The 21,661-nt window shown below is 45.3% G+C and overlaps 1 protein-coding gene across 2 annotated transcripts in view; it reads left to right on the plus strand.

Moving 5' to 3' along the window:
• Positions 1 to 21,661, plus strand: part of psmc3ip (PSMC3 interacting protein) — an 89,028-nt gene that overhangs the window by 60,099 nt on the left and 7,268 nt on the right. Inside the window, exons 5-7 of one of the 2 annotated variants that reach the window (XM_068013047.1) lie at positions 9,127 to 9,272; positions 11,354 to 11,407; positions 12,258 to 12,317. In XM_068013047.1, coding sequence (XP_067869148.1) covers positions 9,127 to 9,272; positions 11,354 to 11,407; positions 12,258 to 12,317 — 260 coding nt within the window. The remainder of the gene's footprint in view (positions 1 to 9,126; positions 9,273 to 11,353; positions 11,408 to 12,257; positions 12,318 to 21,661) is intronic. The other variant, XM_068013048.1, reaches the window with a different exon arrangement.

Here is a 21,661-nt window from a genome sequence, read left to right on the forward strand (position 1 = left end):
TACCAGAGGGAGTGGTTGAGGCAAATAGCAGTTCAACGCAAACTAGAGAAGTACATGAGGGAGAAAGGAATTGAAGGATATGCTGATAGTGTGAGATGAGGAGGGGGTGAGCGGAGGCTCATGTGGAGCAAAAAACACTGACATAGACCATTTGGGCCTGTTTCTGTGCTGTAAACATGATAGAACTTGCCCCATTTCATTTCCCAAAACTGGATCCAGCACTGCTTTTCTCATTGGGCTGTAAATATACTGTTGAAGAAAATTCTCCTGTACGTATTTACGAAACCCATTACCATCCTTGTCTGTCGCACTTTTTTTTTGACTATATTAGGCTAATTGAAGTCCCCTATTATCACTACCTTATTGATTTTACACCTTTCTGAAATTTTCTACTCCATCTCCTTCCTCCTATTTGGTGGTCTATAGTAAGCAATCAGCAGCATAACAGCTCTTATTTTGCTCAACTCTAACCAAATAAATTCTGTCTTAGAATTCTCAAGTGCATCATTCCTTTCCAGGGACACCATCCGCACACCATCCCCCACCTGTCCACTACTGCCATCTTTTTTTATTCCTTCCCTACTTCTCTTGAATACATTGTAGCCAGGAATGTTAAGTTCCTATTCCTGACCTTGTTTGAGCCAGGTTTCTGTTATTGCCACTATATCATAACCCGATGATGTCATTTGTGCCTGCAGTTCACCAACTTTTGTCATGCTCAGTGAATTTACACACGTGCACTCCAAATCCATCGTAGCCTACATAGCTTTGCTCCCCTGTCTCATCTCTCCTATTTCTGGCCTAAGATTTAACCTAATGCTGATTGTCTTTGCTACCCCTCTCTGCATCTTGCCTCTCCTCTCTGATGCTTCATCCTGTTTCCCCTCCCCTTGCCAGAGGGGGGTTTAAGGGTTAGGAAATGCACAGCAGTATTTTGTTTGAGCTGAAGTTTATGGAGGATGGGAGGCCAACCAGAAGAGCATTGGAATATTTGAGTTGCGAGGTAATGAAAGCCTGGATGCAGGTTTCAACAGATGATAGGTAGGGGCTGAGCCAGGCGATATTAGAGGGGGCATGAGGAAAAACATTTTCACCCAGAGGGTGGTGGGTGTCTGGAATTCACTGCCAGGAACGGTGGTGGACACAGAAACCCTCAACTCATTTAAAAGGTACCAGGGCATGCACCTGAAGTGCTGTAACCTGCAAGGCTACAGACCAGGTGCTGGAAGGTGGGATTACATACAACCAAACTAATTAGGAGCAAGAGTAGGCCACTCGGCCCTTTGAGCGTGCTCTGCCATCCAATAAGTTCATGGCTGAACTGATTACTCCACATTTCCACCTTACCCCGATAAACTTCCACTCCCTTGCTTATCAAGAATCTATCTACCTTTGCCGTATAAATATTCAAAGACTCTGCTTCCACCGCCATTTGAGGAAGAGAATTCCAAAGACTCACGACCCCGAGAGAAAAATTTTCTCCTCATCTCTGTCTTAAATGGGCAACCCCTTATTTTTAAACAGTGACCCCTAGTTCTAGATTCTCCCACAAGGGGAAACATCCTTTCCACATCCACCCTGTCAAGACCCCTCAGGATCTTGTATGTTTCAATCAAGTCGCCTCTTACTCTTCTAAATTCCAGCAGATACAAGCCTAACGTGCCCAATCTTTCCTCATAAGACAGCCCGCCCATTCCAGGTATTAGTCTAGTAAAACTCTGTACTACCTCCAACGCATTTACATCTTTCCTTAAATAAGGAGACCAGCACTCTACACAGAACTCCAGATGTGATCTCACCAATGCCCTGTATAGCTGAAGCATAACCTCCCTACTTTTGTATTTAATTCCCCTTGTGATAAACTATAACATTCTGTTAGCTTTCACAAAGGCATACGGCATGCTTGCCTTCATCGGTCGGGGCATAGAGTATAAAAATAGGCAAGTCATGCTGCAGCTGTTGCAGCATGTACAGAACTTTAGTTAGGCCACACTTAGAATACTGCGTGCAATTCTGGTCGCCACACTACCAGAAAGACCTGGAGGCTTTGGAGAGGGTACAGAAGAGGTTTACCAGGATGTTGCCTGGTCTGGAGGGCATTAGCTATGAGGAAAGGTTGGATAAACTCTGATTGTTTTCACTGGAACGACGGAGGTGGAGGGGCGACATGATAGAGGTTTACAAAGTTATGAGCGGCATGGACAGAGTGGATAGTCAGAAGCTTTTTCCCAGGGTGGAAGAGTCAGTTACTAGGGGACATAGGTTTAAGGTGCGAGGGGCAAAGTTTAGAGGGGATGTGCGAGGCAAGTTCTTTACACAGAGGGTGGTGAGTGCCTGGAACTTGCTGCCAGGGGAGGTGGTGGAAGCAGATACGATAGCGACGTTTAAGAGACATCTTGACAAATATATGAATAGGAAGGGAATAGAGGGATACGGTCCCCGGAAGTGCAGAAGGTTTTAGTTCAGGCAGGCATCAAGATCGGCGCAGGCTTGGAGGGCCGAATGGCCTGTTCCTGTGCTGTACTGTTCTTTTTTCTTTGTTCAAATTACGTGCTGTACCTGCATACTGACCTTTTGCGATTCATGCACAAGGACACCCAGATCCGTCTGCATCTCAGAGCTTTTGGAAAATTAAAACTAATGCATCGACTAACTCACTAGCCAGTTCTTTTAAGACCCTAGGATGAAGTCCATCAGGACCCGGGGACTTGTCAGCCCACAGCTCCAACAATTTGTTCAGTACCACTTCCCTGGTGATTGTAATTTTCTTGAGTTCCTCCCTCCCTTCCATTTCTTGACTTACAGCTAATACTGGGATGTTACTTGTATCCTCAATAATGAAGACCGATGAAAAATATCTGTTCATCTGTCATCTCATTCATTCCCCAGACTCACTTTCTGTAGGACCAATGCTCACTTTGTTAACTCTTTTTTTTTTTCTTTTTAAAATATCTATAGAAACTCTTACTATCTGTCTTTATATTTCGAGCTAGCTTTCTCTTGTACTCTAATTTTACCTTCCTTATCAATTTTTTAGTCATTGCTGTTTTTTAAATTCTGTCCAATCTTTTGCCTCCCACCTTTGCGCAATTATAAGCTTTTTCTTTAAGTTTGATACTATCGGGTCCCACTCTTGGAATTTTTCTTTCTCATTGAAATGTATTTATTCTGTGTATTCTGAAATATTCTGGCTGATCCCATTGTGAACGGCAGGGACCACATCTGCGGGAAGTGCACCCAACTCCAGCTCCTCGAGAACCGCTTTAGGGAGCTGGAGCTGGATGAACTTCGGATCATTCGGGAGGCGGAGGGGGTTATTGAGAGGAGTTATAGGTAGGTAGTCACACCTCAGGTAAAAGAAGTAGGTAGATGGGTTACCGTCAGGGGAAGGAGAGGGAACCAGCAGGCAGTGCAGGGATCCCCTGTGGCCGTTTCCCTCAACAACAGGTATATCGTTTTGGATACTGTTGGGGGGGTGGGGGGGGGACTTACCAGGGGTAAGCAATGGGGTACAGGTCTCTGGCACAGAGTCTGTCCCTGTTGCTCAGAAGGGAAGGGGGAAGAGGAGCAGAGCATTAGTCATTGGGGACTCCATAGTTAGGGGAACAGATAGGAGGTTCTGTGGGAACGAGAGAGACTCACGGTTGGTGTGTTGCCTCCCAGGTGCCAGGGTTCGTGATGTCTCGGATCGTGTTTTTGGGATCCTTAAGGGGGAGGGGGAGCAGCCCCAAGTCGTGGTCCACATAGGCACCAACGACATAGGTAGGAAGAGAGATGGGGATTTAAGGCAGAAATTCAGGGAGCTAGGGTGGAAGCTTAGAGCGAGAACAAACAGAGTTGTTATCTCTGGGTTGTTGCCCGTGCCACGTGCTAGTGAAGCGAGGAATAGGGAGAGAGAGAGGAGTTGAACACGTGGCTGCAGGGATGGTGTAGGAGAGAGGGTTTTGGTTTCCTGGATAATTGGGGCTCTTTCTGGGGTAGGTGGGACCTCTACAAACAGGATGGTCTTCACCTGAACCAGAGGGGTACCAATATCCTGGGGGGGCAGATTTGCTAGTGCTCTTTGGGGGGGTTTAAACTAATTCAGCAGGGGGATGGGAACCTAAATTGTAGTTCCAGTGTACAGGATGTTGAGAGTAGTGAGGTCAGGGACAATGTTACAAGGACGCAAGAGGGCACTGGCAAGCAAGAACTTGGTTTAAAGTGTGTCTACTTCAACGCCAGGAGCATCCGGAATAAGGTGGGTGAGCTTGCAGCATGGGTTGGTACCTGGGATCTCGATGTTGTGGCCATTTCGGAGACATGGGTAGAGCAGGGACAGGAATGGATGTTGCAGGTTCCGGAATTTAGATGTTTCAGTAAGAACAGAGAAGATGGTAAAAGAGGGGGGGGTGTGGCATTGTTAATCAAGGAGAGTATTATGGCGGCAGAAAGGACGTTTGAGGACTCGTCTACTGAGGTAGTATGGGCCGAGGTTAGAAACAGGAGAGGAGAGGTCACCCTGTTGAGAGTTTTCTATAGACTTCCGAATAGTTCCAGAGATGTAGAGGAAAGGATAGCGAAGATGATTCTCGACAGGAGCGAGAGTAACAGGGTAGTTGTTATGGGGACTTTAACTTTCCAAATATTGACCGGAAATACTATAGTTCGAGTACTTTAGATGGGTCAGTTTTTGTCCAGTGTGTGCAGGAGGGTTTTCTGACACAGTATGTAGACAGGCCAAACAGGGGTGATGCCACATTGGATTTGGTACTGGGTAATGAACCCGGCCAGGTGTTAGATTTAGATGTAGGTGAGCACTTTGGTGATAGTGATCACAATTCGGTTAGGTTTACCTTAGCGATGGGCAGGGACAGGTATATACCGCAGGGCAAGAATTATAGCTGGGGGAAAGGAAATTATGATGCGATTAGGCAAGATTTAGGATGCGTAGGATGGGGAAGGAAACTGCAGGGGATGGGCATAATCGAAATGTGGAGCTTATTCAGGGAGCAGCTACTGCGTGTCCTTGATAAGTATGTACCTGTCAGGCAGGGAGGAAGTTGTCGAGTGAGAGCCGTGGTTTACTAAAGAAGTTGAAGCGCTTGTCAAGAGGAAGAAGAAGGCTTATGTTAGGATGAGACGTGAAGGCTCAGTTAGGGCACTTGAGAGTTACAAGCTAGCCAGGAAGGATCTAAAGGGAGAGCTAAGAAGAGCGAGGAGAGGACACGAGAAGTCATTGGCGGATAGGATCAAGGAAAACCCTAAGGCTTTCTATAGGTATATCAGGAATAAAAGAATGACCAGAGTTAGATTAGGGCCAATCAAGGATAGTAGTGGGAAGTTGTGTGTGGAATCAGAGGAGGTAGGGGAAGTGTTAAATGAATATTTTTCGTCAGTATTTACAGTAGAGAAAGAAAATGTTGTCGAGGAGAATACTGAGATACAGACTACTAGGCTAGATGGGATTGAGGTTCACAAGGAGGAGGTGTTATCAATTTTGGCAAGTGTGAAAATAGATAAGTCCCCTGGGCCAGGTGGGATTTATCCTAGGATTCTCTGGGAAGCCAGGGAGGAGATTGCAGAGCCTTTGACCTTTATCTTTATGTCGTCATTGTCGACAGGAATAGTGCCGGAAGACTGGAGGATAGCAAATGTTGTCCCCTTGTTCAAGAAGGGGAGTAGAGACAGCCCTGGTAATTATAGACCTGTGAGCCTTACTTCGGTTGTGGGTAAAATGTTGGAAAAGGTTATGAGATAGGATTTATAATCATCTTGAAAAGAATAAGTTCATTAGAGATAGTCAGCACGGTTTTGTGAAGGGTAGGTCGTGCCTCACAAACCTTATTGAGTTTTTCGAGAAGGTGACCAAACAGGTGGATGAGGGTAAAGCCGTGGATGTGGTGTATATGGATTTCAGTAAGGCGTTTGATAAGGTTCCCCACGGTAGGCTATTGCAGAAAATACGGAAGTATGGGATTGAAGGTGATTTAGTGCTTTGGATCAGAAATTGGCTAGCTGAAAGAAGACAGAGGGTGGTGGTTGATGGCAAATGTTCATCCTGGAGTTTAGTTACTAGTGGTGTACCGCAAGGATCTGTTTTGGGGCCACTGCTGTTTGTCATTTTTATAAATGACCTGGATGAGGGTGTAGAAGGGTGGGTTAGTAAATTTGCGGATGACACGAAGGTCGGTGGAGTTGTGGATAGTGCCGAAGGATGTTGTAGGTTACAGAGGGACATAGATAGGCTGCAGAGCTGGGCTGAGAGATGGCAAATGGAGTTTAATGCGGAAAAGTGTGAGGTGATTCACTTTGGAAGGAGTAACAGGAATGCAGAGTACTGGGCTAATGGGAAGATTCTTGGTAGTGTAGATGAGCAGAGAGATCTTGGTGTCCAGGTACATAAATCCCTGAAAGTTGCCACCCAGGTTAATAGGGCTGTTAAGAAGGCATATGGTGTGTTAGCTTTTATTAGTAGGGGGATCGAGTTTCGGAGCCACGAGGTCATGCTGCAGCTGTACAAGACTCTGGTGCGGCCGCACCTGGAGTATTGCGTGCAGTTCTGTTCACTGCATTATAGGAAGGATGTGGAAGCTTTGGAAAGGGTGCAGAGGAGATTTACTAGGATGTTGCCTGGTATGGAGGGAAGGTCTTACGAGGAAAGGCTGAGGGACTTGAGGTTGTTTTCGTTGGAGAGAAGGAGGAGGAGAGGTGACTTAATAGAGACATATAAGATAATCAGAGGGTTAGATAGGGTGGATAGTGAGAGTCTTTTTCCTCGGATGGTGATGGCAAACACGAGGGGACATAGCTTTAAGTTGAGGGGTGATAGATATAGGACAGATGTCAGAGGTAGTTTCTTTACTCAGAGTAGTAGGGGCGTGGAACGCCCTGCCTGCAACAGTAGTAGACTCGCCAACTTTAAGGGCATTTAAGTGGTCATTGGATAGACATATGGATGAAAATGGAATAGTGTAGGTCAGATGGTTTCACAGGTCGGCGCAACATCGAGGGCCGAAGGGCCTGTACTGCGCTGTAATGTTCTACATTCTATCCCCTTAAATGTCTGTCACTGCATCTCTATTGACCTATCTCTTAACCTGATTTGCCCGTTCACTTTAGCTAGCTCTGCTTTCATGCCCTCGTAATTGTCCTTATTTAAGTTTAAAATACTAGTCTTGGACCCACTCTTCTCTCCCTCAAACTGAATGTAAAATTAATGCATATTATGATCACTGCTACCGAGGGGCGCCTTAACTATGAGGTCATTGATCCTGTATCGTTGCAAATACGAAGTCTAGTGTAGCCTGCTCTCTGGTTGGTTCCAGGACGTATTGTTCCAAGAAATTATCCCGAAAACATTCTATGTACTCCTCATCTAGGCTACCTCTGCCCGTCTGATTTTTTTTCCAGTCCATATGTAGGTTGAAATTCCCCCATAATTATCATTGTACCTTTCTGACAAGCTGCCATTATTTCTTCCTTTATATCCCATCCTACAGTGTGGTTAATGTTAGGTGGTCTGTACACACTCCCACAAGTGACTTCTTGCCTTTGATTTCTCACTTTTACCCAAACTGCTTCTACATCCTGGCCTCCTGAACTTTGGTCACCCTCTCCATTGTGCTAATACCATCATTAATTAACAGAACGACCCCTCCACCGTTTCCTAGTTTCCTGTCCTTCCTAACTGTCATGTACCCTTCAATATTCAGGTCCCAATCTGTCGTCCTGCAGCCATGTCTCTGTAATGGCTATCAGATCATACTTATTTATTTCTATTTGCACTCACAGTTCATCTGTTTTGTTTCGAATGCTACATGCATTCAGATACAGAGCCTTTAGTTTTGTTCTTTTATTATTTTTGTAACCTCTAGCCTTTTCTGTTGATCTACTTAGGAAGGGACAGAGCGTACAAATCTGTCAGTCTGTTTAGCATTTCCCATATTAATACCTTTCTTCCCTTGTCTCTACTCCTTGATTTACCATATCTTCCCGAATTTGACCCTTTGCCCTCACTATTCAGTTTAAAACCCTTCCCTAGTTACGCGGCTCGCGAGAACACCAGCCCCAGCACGGTTTAGGTGTAGACAGTCCCAACGGTCCAGCCACTACTTTCCCCAGTATTGGTGACAGTGCCCCATGACCTGGAACTCACTTCTACCACATCAGTCTTTGAGCCACGCATTAATTTCTCTCATCTTATTTGCCCTATGCCAATTTGCAGAGATTATTACCTTTGAGGTTCTGCTTAATTTGGCACCTAGTTCCTCATATTGACTATGCAGAAATTCTTTCCTTGTCCTGCCTATCTCGGTACCTACATGGACTACGCTGACTGGATCTCCCCCTCCCACTGTAAGTTCCTCTCCAGCCCCAAGCAGATGTCCAGAACCTTGGCACCGGGCAGGCAACACAGTCGTCTGAACTCTTGCTCTTTGCTGCAGAGAACAGTGTCAATCCCCCTAACTATACTGTCTCCTGCTACCACTACATTCCTTTTTTCTCCCTGCACTTGAATGGTTTCCTGTGCCATGATCATGTTGCTCATCCACCCTGCAGCTCCCACTCTCAGACAAACGAGCTGAAAGAACCAAAAACCTGTTGGACAATTGCAAAGGCTGAGGCTCCTGCATTCCTGCCCTCTGGGTCCCCTTACCAGTCTCAGCTGCAGCCACACTCCCCCGCCCCACCCCCTCCCCCCTCCCCCCGCGGCCTCCCCGTGCCCCTCCCCTCCGCCTGCCCCCCCCGCTGCCCCTCCCCCTCCCTCGCCCCTACCTCCCTCCCTCCCTCGCCCCCGCCCGACCTCCCCCTCCCGACCTCCCCCGATCTCCCCCTCCCGACCTCTTTCCCCTCCCCCTCTCCCCCGCCGACCTCCCCCCTGCTCCCCCCCGCCCTCGCCCTACCCCGCCCCCACACTACCTCGCCCTACCCCGCCCCTCGCCCTCCCTCGCCCTCTCCCAGTAGTCACTGTTGTCATGTAGGGAAACATGGCAACCAATTTAGGCGGAAATATTCATGGGGCCCTTTGCTTATGTGAAAGGTGGAAGCAGGGATAGTGGAAGCGGGTCTGTATCTAGATCTAACCTGTCCTGTGCTATGCTGTGAATCTGAAAAATATACTAACTCCATTTGTATCTGAATTAGAACTTAAAGAGCTAAATAATTCGATGACAACTGAAGAAATGTCAGTGGAAATTGTAGCATTAAACCAGGGATGTGCATCACACCAAGATAGACTGAAGAAAATCAAATCTGCAACCAACCATGTTGCTCCAGAAGATAAAGAAAAGGTAAAGCCATTATTAAGTGGGATCTCTGCAGATAATTCCGGAAACCCAGCTACTAAGCAACAGCTCACTTAATCTATGTATTTTACTAAACGTTTTGGCCCACGATTTCCTCAAACAGCGTAACCAATAAGTTATGTGGAAATTTATGCTGATCATGCAATTGACAACAAGTACTGAAATTTCCGGAGAATCTCATTAGCATACAACAGACGGTAAAATCTGTCATGAAACCCGGGTAAGTAATTTGGGGCCAGCAGAAAACATTGAATTTGTGTTATTTTCTTTTTTTATGTTAGACAATTCAAGTTTGAAGCCATCATACCTTGCTTTATGCACATCAGGTGCAATTTAGCGCTATCATGGAAGCTTTTCATTTTTTAATGTAACAGGTTCTGATGCTGCAAAAATTTATTAAATACGGTGAGGAGAAATCAAAAATCTTGCCAAGGGTATGACACTGGGACTATGCCTAAAGTTCGAGGCATAAATCTACACTGATTCCGGATTGGTGTAAATTCAGCAAACTGTCATCCTTTGGGACTTTGTGTGGGGATAGGGCTATGTTAATGCACAGCAAAGGGATTTGACAGAGATTTAGGAAACTCAGATATAGTTTTATTTGCCATTGTACCAGACTCATGCCTGTGGTTTAGGTGGAAATTTTCGAGAAAATTTGGGCCTGTGCTGGATGAGGATGCCAGAGTCTAGCTTCATTCTGTGCTTATCATTCACATGCATGGTTTGCAGTAGCAATCTGGTTAGCAATTGGGAAGAGGATTCTTGCTAATTTCTCCTCTAGGAAGAGGACAGTACAGTTAACAGTCCCTTTAGTTGTCCCAGCTAGATTGATTAATTTAATACGAAGAAAAGATCAAAGTTAGACCCTTCTGATTTGCATGAATCTGCTGCTTACTGGTTGGAAACACTGAAAAATCAGTGAGATACTTCAATTATATAGTAATCTGAATCTATGTGAGGTTGGGGAATACAAAATACAAAGATGACACACAGTAAAAGACTGTCTAGTCCATCGAGTCTATTCCATACAATCATGTTACAATTGAGCATCATGATCCCCAATACCTCCCCACCCAGCAGTAGCCACACAATTTCCTGGAAGAGGCAAAATAACCTTAGCTTAATTCTGGGAAATTCCTCCAACTCCTGGAAGTGATGATTCCAGGAGACTGGCAACCATGAGAGATTTTATCCATCAACTCGCCTAGCTTTTGTACGCTGTGATATCTTCCATAGCTCATCCAACTCTCTGTTCAACATCCGCAACAAGCTGCACAAGCTTCCTCCAGAGGTTGCTGACACATCTGCAAAAAGAAAAACCTCTGTACATTTAATGCTTATGTAACTTTATATGCATGTCTCCTCATTAATCCTAACCTAACTCAAATAGCCTATCCACATGGACACAGTATAATCCTTTCATTATTTTAAATACCTCAATCAAGTCTTCAAAATCTATGCTTTTCTAAAGTAAAAAGACCCAACTCTTTTTAAGCCCTTCATAACTAAAGGATTTTTAAATTAAGTATAAATCTAGCTGTCATTTCAGAGGGCAGTTAAGCGTCAACCACATTGCTGTGGATCTGGAGTCACATGTAGGCTAGACCATGTAAGGATGGCAGATTTCCTTCCCTCAAGGGCCATAGTGAAACAGAACTGTTTCTACAACAATCGATAGTTTCATGGCACCATTGCTGAGACTAGCATTCAATTCCAGATTTTTATTAATTAATTGAATTTAAACTCCACCAGCTGCTGTGGGATTTGAACTTGTGACCCCAAGGCATTAGCCCGGGTGCCTGGATTACTAGTTCAGTGACATTTCCACTATGCCACTGCCTCCCCCATAATGTTGTCACTGGGGAGTTTGACTAAGATTGTTGCTTTCGGTATGGTTAAAAACATGATTGGAGAGCTTGAACAGATAGTGAGTGACCCTGAAAGCTGGAGGGGAGATGGTGAAGAAATTGCAGATTGTAAATAAACACAAATCGTTGTGAAATCAGATGCTCAACAGACAGAAAATATCCTTTCATTTTCTTTTTTCACTCTGATTTAACTAGGTTTATAATGAACGGAAGCTATATGTGAAAGAATGGCGGAAAAGAAAGAGAATGGTGAGTTTTTTTTTAAAATCTAGAGTTCATGAGACTCGGACTCTCAGGTCCAGTGCAAGTTACTGACATACCTATCATCTCGTGGGAAGAGGGGTGGGAGGCAGGAGGATTGGTGTCAGGTATTTTTGGGGTTGGGGTTATTGGGAGTGGGGATAAGGTCAATCACAGGAGCTGTTGTTGATCTTTTCATTGCTGTTGCCTGACTGGTTTGAGTATTTACTGCTCCAGATTAAAGGCCTGTTTGGGTCAGGAAAAAGAACCCGACCCGAACCCAACCGATCCACATCGCACCTGAGCCTGACCTGGCTCGAGTTCCTCCAATTTCGCCCCGAGCCTGACCCGACCATCCCTTCACTTACCTTCCAACTGGGAAGCTCCACAAAGCTGTAGCGCATGCGTGATGACGTCATAGTGAAGTCACTCACTCACTGCGCAGACTCAGTTTCGTCCCGGACTCCCAGCTCAGCTAAGTTTATAAAAAAAAAAAAAAAATGTTTTAAATGCTTGCTAGCAGAGCACTTACCGTGTGTGTCCAGCCCAACTCGACCCGAGCACGCCTCACACTCTGCCTGACCCGACCCGAGCCTGAAAGCCGGACCCAGAAGAGGGGCCCGACCCGAACCTGACGCATGTTGTCGGGTCCCTTCGGGTCGGGTAGCAGGCCTTTACTTGAGATAGTGGACATCAGCAGTCACTGACAGAAGGCCATGATTCTAATGAGCAGAAATGAAGAACTTTGCAATGTTTTATTTGGTTTCAGAACCAAATCCTGTGAAGGAACCTGACCTTTCTATACAGTGTCATGTGTAGAATCTCAAACGTATCTAACATTTTTACATATTCTGTTCAGGCAACTGATTTGATTGATGCAGTTCTGGAAGGGTACCCCAAGAGCAGGAAGCAGTTTTTTGTAAGTAAATAAAAAGTTCAAGTCATTTTCAACACGGTTGAGATGTACTGTGTCTAGCAGAGTTGAGGACAATGCAGACTGCGTTGGCGGTCTGTTTTCACTGGATCACTAGATGAGATTCCAGGTGAACAAGCATTTACTTGAACAGATATGGCGAGCAGGTGGGAAAGTGGAGTTGAATTCTAAGATTAGCCACGATCATTTTGAATGGCGGAGCAGGCTCGATGGGCCATATGGTCTACTCCTGCTCCTATTGTTATTTATTTACGAGATGCACTTGCATCACTACATTTTCAAATTTATATCTAGCTTTTGGCATTTCTGCAGCTACTGAGCAGCAAAATCACACCCTCACCTCCACCTTTTAATGCCCTTGTCCCTATTAAAACCTTTAGTGTTTCTCACCCTGGTCATTCCCCTGTTATGGCTTTCATCTCCAATCCATTAAGTCCAAGGGATGAAAACTGGTTTAGCCATTTAGCCCAAATCTGGCTGGACAACCTAAAGCACTCTTGAGTCTTGCTCTCCACTGCCAAACTGCTGAGTATTCCAGTATCATCCTGGAATGCAAAGATAACCCCCAGCTTCTTTTCTCGACTACAGTTTTAACCCAACTCCTCTGATTCCTTCACCTTCACCTCTAACAAGTGCGAGGGACTCATGGACTTCTTTGTAATTAAAATTGAGACCACTCATTCAAAGAACAAAGAAAATTACAGCACAGGAACAGGCCCTTCGGCCCTCCAAGCCTGCGCCGATCCAGATCCTCTATCTAAACATGTCGCCTATTTTCTAAGGGTCTGTATCTCTTTACTTCCTGCCCATTCATGTATCTGTCTAGATACATCTTAAAAGACGCTATCGTGCCCGCATCTACCACCTCCGCTGGCAACGCGTTCCAGGCACCCACCACCCTCTGCGTAAAGAACTTTCCACGCATATCCCCCCTAAACTTTTCCCCTTTCACTTTGAACTCGTGTCCCCTAGTAATTGAATCCCCCACTCTGGGGGGGAAAAAGCTTCTTGCTATCCACCCTGTCTATACCTCTCATGATTTTGTACACCTCAATCAGGTCCCCCCTCAACCTCCGTCTTTCTAATGAAAATAATCCTAATCTACTCAACCTCTCTTCATAGCTAGCGCCCTCCATACCAGGCAACATCCTGGTGAACCTCCTCTGCACCCTCTCCAAAGCATCCACATCCTTTTGGTAATGTGGCGACCAGAACTGCACGCAGTATTCCAAATGTGGCCGAACCAAAGTTCTATACAACTGTAACATGACCTGCCAACTCTTGTACTCAATACCCCGTCCGATGAAGGAAAGCATGCCGTATGCCTTCTTGACCACTGTATTGACCTGCGTTGCCGCCTTCAGGGAGCAATGGACCTGAACACCCAAATCTCTCTGTACATCAATTTTCCCCAGGACTTTTCCATTTACTGTATAGTTCACTCTTGAATTGGATCTTCCAAAATGCATCACCTCGCATTTGCCCTGATTGAACTCCATCTGCCATTTCTCTGCCCAACTCTCCAATCTATCTATATTCTGCTGTATTCTCTGACAGTCCCCTTCACTATCTGCTACTCCACCAATCTTAGTGTCGTCTGCAAACTTGCTAATCAGACCACCTATACTTTCCTCCAAATCATTTATGTATATCACAAACAACAGTGGTCCCAGCACGGATCCCTGTGGAACACCACTGGTTACACGTCTCCATTTTGAGAAACTCCCTTCCACTGCTACTCTCTGTCTCTTGTTGCCCAGCCAGTTCTTTATCCATCTAGCTAGTACACCTTGGACCCCATGCGCCTTCACTTTCTCCATCAGCCTACCTTGGGGAACCTTATCGAACGCCTTACTGAAGTCCATGTATATGACATCGACAGCCCTTCTCTCATCAATCAACTTTGTCACTTCCTCAAAGAATTCTATTAAGTTGGTAAGACATGACCTTCCCTGCACAAAACCATGTTGCCTATCACTGATAAGCCCATTTTCTTCCAAATGGGAATAGATCCTATCCCTCAGTATCTTCTCCAGCAGCTTCCCTACCACTGACGTCAGGCTCACCGGTCTATAATTACCTGGATTATCCCTGCTACCCTTCTTAAACAAGGGGACAACATTAGCAATTCTCCAGTCCTCCGGGACCTCACCCGTGTTTAAGGATGTTGCAAAGATATCTGTTAAGGCCCCAGCTAGTTCCTCTCTAGCTTCCCTCAGTAACCTGGGATAGATCCCATCCGGACCTGGGGACTTGTCCACCTTAATGCCTTTTAGAATACCCAACACTTCCTCCCTCCTTATGCCGACTTGACCAAGAGTAATCAAACATCCGTCATGTCCCTCTCCTCGGTGAATACCGATGCAAAGTACTCGTTTAGAATCTCACCCATTTTCTCTGAATCCATGCATAACTTTCCTCCTTTGTCCTTGAGTGGGCCAATCCTTTCTCTAGTTACCCTCTTGCTCCTTATATATGAATAAAAGGTTTTGGGATTTTCCTTAACCCTGTTTGCTGAAGATATTTCATGACCCCTTTTAGCGCTCTTAATTCCTCGTTTCAGATTGCACCTACAATCCCGATATTCTTTCAAAGCTTCGTCTTTCTTCAGCCGCCTAGACCTTATGTATGCTTCCTTTTTCCTCTTAGCTAGTCTCACAATTTCACCTGTAATCCATGGTTCCCTAATCTTGCCATTTCTATCCCTCATTTTCACAGGAACATGTCTCTCCTGCACGCTTAAAAGCCTCCCAAATATCACATGTGGATTTACCTTCAAACAGCTGCTCCCAATCTACATTCCCCAGCTCCTGCCGAATTTTGGTATAGTTGGCCTTCCCCCAATTTAGCACTCTTCCTTTAGGACCACTCTCGTCTTTGTCCATGGGTATTCTAAAACTTACGGAATTGTGATCACTATTCCCAAAGCAGTCCCCTACTGAAACTTCAACCACCTGGCCGGGCTCATTCCCCAACACCAGGTCCAGTATGGCCCCTTCCCGAGTTGGACTATTTATATACTGCTCTAGAAAACCCTCCTGGATGCTCCTTACAAATTCTGCTCCATCTAGACCTCTAACACTAAGTGAATCCCAGTCAATGTTGGGAAAATTAAAATCTCCTATCACCACCACCCTGTTGCTCCTACATCTTTCCATAATCTGTTTACATATTTGTACCTCTATCTCACGCTCGCTGTTGGGAGGCCTGTAGTACAGCCCCAACATTGTTACCGCACCCTTCCTATTTCTGAGTTCTGCCCATATTGCCTCACAGCTCGAGTCCTCCATAGTGCCTTCCTTCAGCACAGCTGTGATATCCTCTTTGACCAGTAATGCAACTCCTCCACCCCTTTTACCTCCCTCTCTATTCCGCCTGAAGCATCGGTATCCTGGGATATTTAGTTGCCAATCATGCCCATCCCTCAACCAAGTCTCAGTAATAGCAATAGCATCATACTCCCAGGTACTAATCCAAGCCCTAAGTTCATCTGCCTTACCTACTACACTTCTTGCATTAAAACAAATGCACCTCAGACCACCAGTCCCTTTGCTTTCATCATCTGCTCCCTGCCTACTCTTTCCCTTAGTCACGCTGACTTCATTATCTAGTTCCTTACAGGCTTTAGTTACTACCTCCTTACTGTCCACTGACCTCATTTGGTTCCCATCCCCCTGCCACATTAGTTTAAACCCTCCCCAACAGCGTTAGCAAAAGCACCCCCAAGGACATTGGTTCCAGTCCTGCCCAGGTGTAGACCATCCAATTTGTAATAGTCCCACCTCCCCCAGAATCGGTCCCAATGTCCCAAAAATCTGAACCCCTCCCTCCTGCACCATCTCTCCTGCATCAGCTGACTCTGCTGCTTCCCTCCCTTCCCCTATGTCGCCATGCCGAACGTCCTCCAAAGTTTCCCCCTGCTTTAACCTTAAACTCGCATTTTGCTCTAGTTTCTTTCCTATCTCCCCTCATGCCTGCTCCAAGCTCATCCTGTCCACGAGACCCACCTCCTGCTCCCTCTACCAAATTGCTGATCACCCAGCTTTCCTTCCTGCTTCCCATATTAGCTGATATTGTTAATAGTTCGCTCTCCTAAGGCACTGTCCCCTTTCCCTTCTAATCTGCCACCATCACTACTCTCCTCAAAAAATAAAAACCAAAGTCCTTAACATAAACATCCAAATTAGATGCAGAAGTAGGCCATTCGGCCCCTTGAACCTGCTCCACCATTCAATAAGGTCAAGGCTGATCTGTTTGTCTCAAATTCCACACTCCTATCTACCCCCGATAATCTTAGATTCTTGTCCGGCAGAGGAATCAATCTACCTCCGCCTTAAAAGTATTCAATGAGGGCGGCGCAGTGGTTAGCACCGCAGCCTCACAGCTCCAGGGACCTGGGTTCAATTCTGGGTACTGCCTGTGTGGAGTTTGCAAGTTCTCCCTGTGTCTGCATGGGTTTCCTCTGGGTGCTCCGGTTTCCTCCCACATGCCAAAAGACTTGCAGGTTGATAGGTAAATTGGCCATTATAAATTGCCCCTAGTATAGGTAGGTGGTAGGGACAGGTGGGGATGTGGTAGGAATATGGAATTAGTGTAGGATTAGTATAAATGGGTGGTTGATGGTCGGCACAGACTCGGGCCGAAGGGCCTGTTTCAGTGCTGTGTCTCTAACTAACTAACTAACCCCGACTCCTCCACTTTCTGAGGCAGATTTCCAAAGGTGTTAGAATCAATCATTAAGAAGGCTATAGCTGAGCACTTAGAAAAACTCGAGTTAATCGGTAATAGTCAGGATGGTTTTGTGAAAGGGAAATCGTGTTTAACCAATTTATTGGAGTCCTTTGAAGGAATAACATGCGCTGTGGATAAAGGGGAGCCTGTTGACGTACTCTACTTGGATTTCCAGAAGGCATTTGACAACCCTCAGAAAACATTTCTCCTCATCTCTGTCCTAAAAGGGCGACCCCTAATTTTAGATTAGAGATACAGCACTGAAACAGGCCCTTCGGTCCACCGAGTCTGTGCCGATCATCAACCACCCATTTATACTAATCCTACACTAATCCCATATTCCTACCAAACATCCCCACCTGTCCCTATATTTCCCTACCACCTACCTATACTAGTGACAATTTATAATGGCCAATTTACCTATCAACCTGCAAGTCTTTTGGCTTGTGGGAGGAAACCGGAGCACCCGGAGAAAACCCACGCAGACACAGGGAGAACTTGCAAACTCCACACAGGCAGTACCCAGAATCGAACCCAGGTCCCTGGAGCTGTGAGGCTGCAGTGCTAACCACTGCGCCACTGTGCCGCCCATGCCCCCTAGTTCTGGACTCGCCCACAAGAGGAAACATCCTCTCCACATCCACCTTGTCCAGACTGTTCAGGATCTTATAAAATTCAATCAAGTCACCACTCACTCTTCTAAACTCCAGTGAAAACAAGCCCAGTCTGTCCAACCTTTCATAGAACATAGAACAGTACAGCACAGTACAGGCCCTTCGGCCCACAATGTTGTGCCGACCCTTTAACTTACTCTAAGATCAAACTACCTACATATCCTTCATTCTACTATCATCCATGTACCTATCCAAGAGTCGCTTAAATGTCCCTAATGTATCTGCTTCTACTACCACCGCTGGCACTGCATTCCATGCACCCACCACTCTGTGTATTAAAAAAAAAACCTACCTCTGACATCTCCCCTAAACCTTCCTCCAATCACCTTAAAATTATGCCCCCTGGTGATAGCCCTTTCTGCCCTGGGAAAAAGTCTCTGGCTATCCACTCTATCTATGCCTCTCATCATCTTGTATCCCTCTATCAAGTCACCTCTCATCCTTCTTCGCTCCAATGAGAAAAGCCCTAGCTCCCTCAACCTTTCTTCATAAGACATGCCCTCCAGTCCAGGCAGCATCCTGGTAAATCTCCTCTGCACCCTCTCTAAAGCTTCCACATCCTTCCTATAATGAGGCGACCAGAACTGAACACAATATTCCAAGTGTGGTCTAACCAGGGCTTTATAGAGCTGCAGCATAACATCACGGCTCTTAAACTCAATCCCCCTGTTAATGAAAGCCAACACCCCATACGCCTTCTTAACAACCCTATCAACTTGGGTGGCAACTTTGAGGGATCTATGGACGTGGACCCCAAGATCCCTCTGTTCCTCCACACTGCCAAGAATCCTATCTTTAAGCCTGTATTCTGCATTCAAATTCGACCTTCCAAAATGAATCACTTCACACTTTTCCAGGTTGAACTCCATCTGCCATTTCTCAGCCCAGCTCTGCATCCTGTCAATGTCCCGTTGCAACCTACAACAGCCCTCCACACTATCCACAACTCCAGCAACCTTTGTGTCATCGGCAAACTTACTAACCCAGCCTTCCACTTCCTCATTCAAAGAGCAGAGGTCCCAGAACAGATCCCTGCGGAACACCACTGGTCACCGAGCTCCAGGCTGAATACTTTCCATCTACTACCACCCTCTGTCTTCTATGGGCCAGCCAATTCTGTATCCAGACAGCCAAATTTCCCTGTATCCCATGCCTCCTTACTTTCTGAATGAGCCTACCATGGGGAACCTTATCAAACGCCTTAATAAAATCCATATACACCACATCCACTGCTCTTCCTTCATCAATGTGTTTTGTCACATCTTCAAAGAATTCAATAAGGCTTGTGAGGCATAACCTGCCCCTCACAAAGCCATGCTGACTATCTCTAATCAAACTATGCTTTTCCAAATAATTATAAATCCTGTCTCTCAGAATCCTCTCCAATAATTTGCCCACCACCGACGTAAGACTGACTGGTCTGTAATTCCCAGGGTTATCCCTATTCCCTTTCTTGAACAAGGGAATAACATTTGCCACTCTCCCATCATCTGGTACTACTCCAGTGGACAGTGAGGACGCAAAGATCATCGCCAAAGGCGCGGCAATCTCTTCCCTCGCTTCCCGTCATATCCTTGGGTATATCCCGTCTGGCCCTGGGCACTTATCTATCCTCATGTCTTTCAAAATTTCCAGCACATCCTCCTTAACATCAACCTGTTTGAGCATATCAGCCTGTTTCACGCTGTCCTCACAAACGACAAGGTCCCTCTCACTAGTGAATACTGAAGCAAAGTATTCATTAAGGACCTCCCCTACCTCCTCCGACTCCAGGCACAAGTTCCCTCCACTATCCCTGATCGGCCCTACCCTCACTCTGGCCATCCTCTTGTTCCTCACATAAGTGTAGAACGCCTTGGGATTTTCCTTAATCCTACACGCCAAGACTTTTTCATGTCCCCTTCTAGCTCTCCTAAGTCCATTCCTCAGGAGACAACCCGCTCATTCCAGGTATCAATCTAGTAAACTTCCTCTGAACTGCCTTCAACGCATTTACATCCTTCCTTAAATAAGGAGACCAAAACTGCACACAGCATTCAAGCTGTGGTCTCGCCAATGCCCTGTATAACTGAAGCATAGCATCCTTACTTTTATTTTCAATTCCTTTCATAATAAAGGATAGCATTCCATTAGCCTTCTTTATTACTTGATGTACCTGCATACTAACCTTTAGTGACTCATGCACCAGAACACTTAGATCCCTCTGCACCTCAGAATTCTGCAGTCGTTCTCCATTTAAGTAATAGCTTTTTTATTCTTCCTGTCAAAGTGAAGAACTTCACATTTTCCCACAATATACTCCATCTGCCAGATTTTTGGCCACTCACTCAACTTATCTATATCGGTCTGCAACTTCCTATGTCCTCTTCACAACATACTTTCTTACCTATCTTTGTGTCATCTGCAAATTTAGCTACCATGCCATTGCTCCCCTTATCCAAGTCATTGATATAAATCGTAAAAAGTTGAAGCTCCAGCACAGACCCCTGCGGGACTCCACTCATCACATCCTGCCAATCAGAAAAGGGCCCATTTATACATACACTCTGTTTTCTGCCAGACAGCCAATCTTAACCATGAACTCATACCCTGCACAATAACTTTTTATGTGGCACCTTGTCAAATGCCTTCTGGAAATCCAAGTACAGTACGTCAATGGGCTCCCCTTTATCCACAGCATGTTATTCCTTCAAAGAACTCCAATAAATTGGTTAAACATGACTTTCCTTTCACAAAACCATGCTGACTATTCCCGATTACCTTGAGTTTTTCTAAGTGCCCAGCTATAGCCTCCTTAATGATCGATTCTAACACCTTCCCCTCCGACAGACATCAAGTTAACTGGTCTATAGTTACCTGTTTTCTGCCTTACCCCCACCCCCCTTCTTAAATAGAGGGGTTATATTTGCTACTTTCCAGTCTGATGGAACTTTTCCAGAATCTAGGGAATTTAAAAAAATTAACACCAAAGCATATACTACTTAATTAGCCACCTCTTTTAAGACCCTAGGATGAAACCCATCAGGACTGGGGAATTGTCAGTCCGCAGCTCCATCAGTTTACTCAGTACCACTTCCCTGGTGATTGTAATTTCACCAAGTTCCTCTCTTCCTTCCACCTCCTGATTTACAGCTATTGCTGGAATGTTTTTTGTAACCTGTACAGTGAAGACAGAAGCAAAATATTTGTTCATTTCATCCACCATTTTCTTATCGACTATTAACTTCCCATTCTCACTGTAGAGGACCAACACTCACTTTACTGATGAAAGACCTGAAACGTTAACTCTGTTTCTCTCTCCACAGATGCTGCTTGACGTGCTGAGTAATTCCAACTTTCTGGTTTTTATTTCAGATTTCCAGCATCTGCAGTATTTTGCTTTTACTCACTTTACTTTTTTTCTTTTTAAATACCTGTAGAAACTCTTGCTATCGTTGTTACATTTCTAGCTAGCTTTCTTTCACCTGATTAACCTTTTAGTCATTCTCTGCCGTTCTTTATATCCTGACCACTCATCTTGGCGCAATTATATGCCTTTTCCTTAAGTTTGATGCTTTCCTTAACTTCTTTAGTTAACCTTGGATGGTGGGTCCTCCCCTTAGTATTTTTTGTTATAGTAAGAATATACTTATTCTGATTATTCTGAAACATCCCCTTAAATGTCTGTCACTGCTTCTCTATTGATCTATCTCCTAGCCTAGTAACCCAGTTCACTTCAGCTAGCTCAGCTTTTATGCCCACACAGTTGCCCTCATTTAAGTTTAAAATACTAGTCTTAGACCCACTCTTCTCTCTTTCAAACGGGATGTAAAATTCAATCATATTGTGGTTGCTGCTGCCTAGAGGTGCCTTTATTCTGAGGTCATTAATTAATCCTGTCACATTACACAATACCAAGTCTAATATAACCTGCTCTCTGGTTGG

This window comes from Heterodontus francisci, chromosome 33, assembly GCF_036365525.1.
Source record: "Heterodontus francisci isolate sHetFra1 chromosome 33, sHetFra1.hap1, whole genome shotgun sequence".
In the NCBI taxonomy this organism is placed as follows: Eukaryota; Metazoa; Chordata; class Chondrichthyes; order Heterodontiformes; family Heterodontidae; genus Heterodontus; species Heterodontus francisci.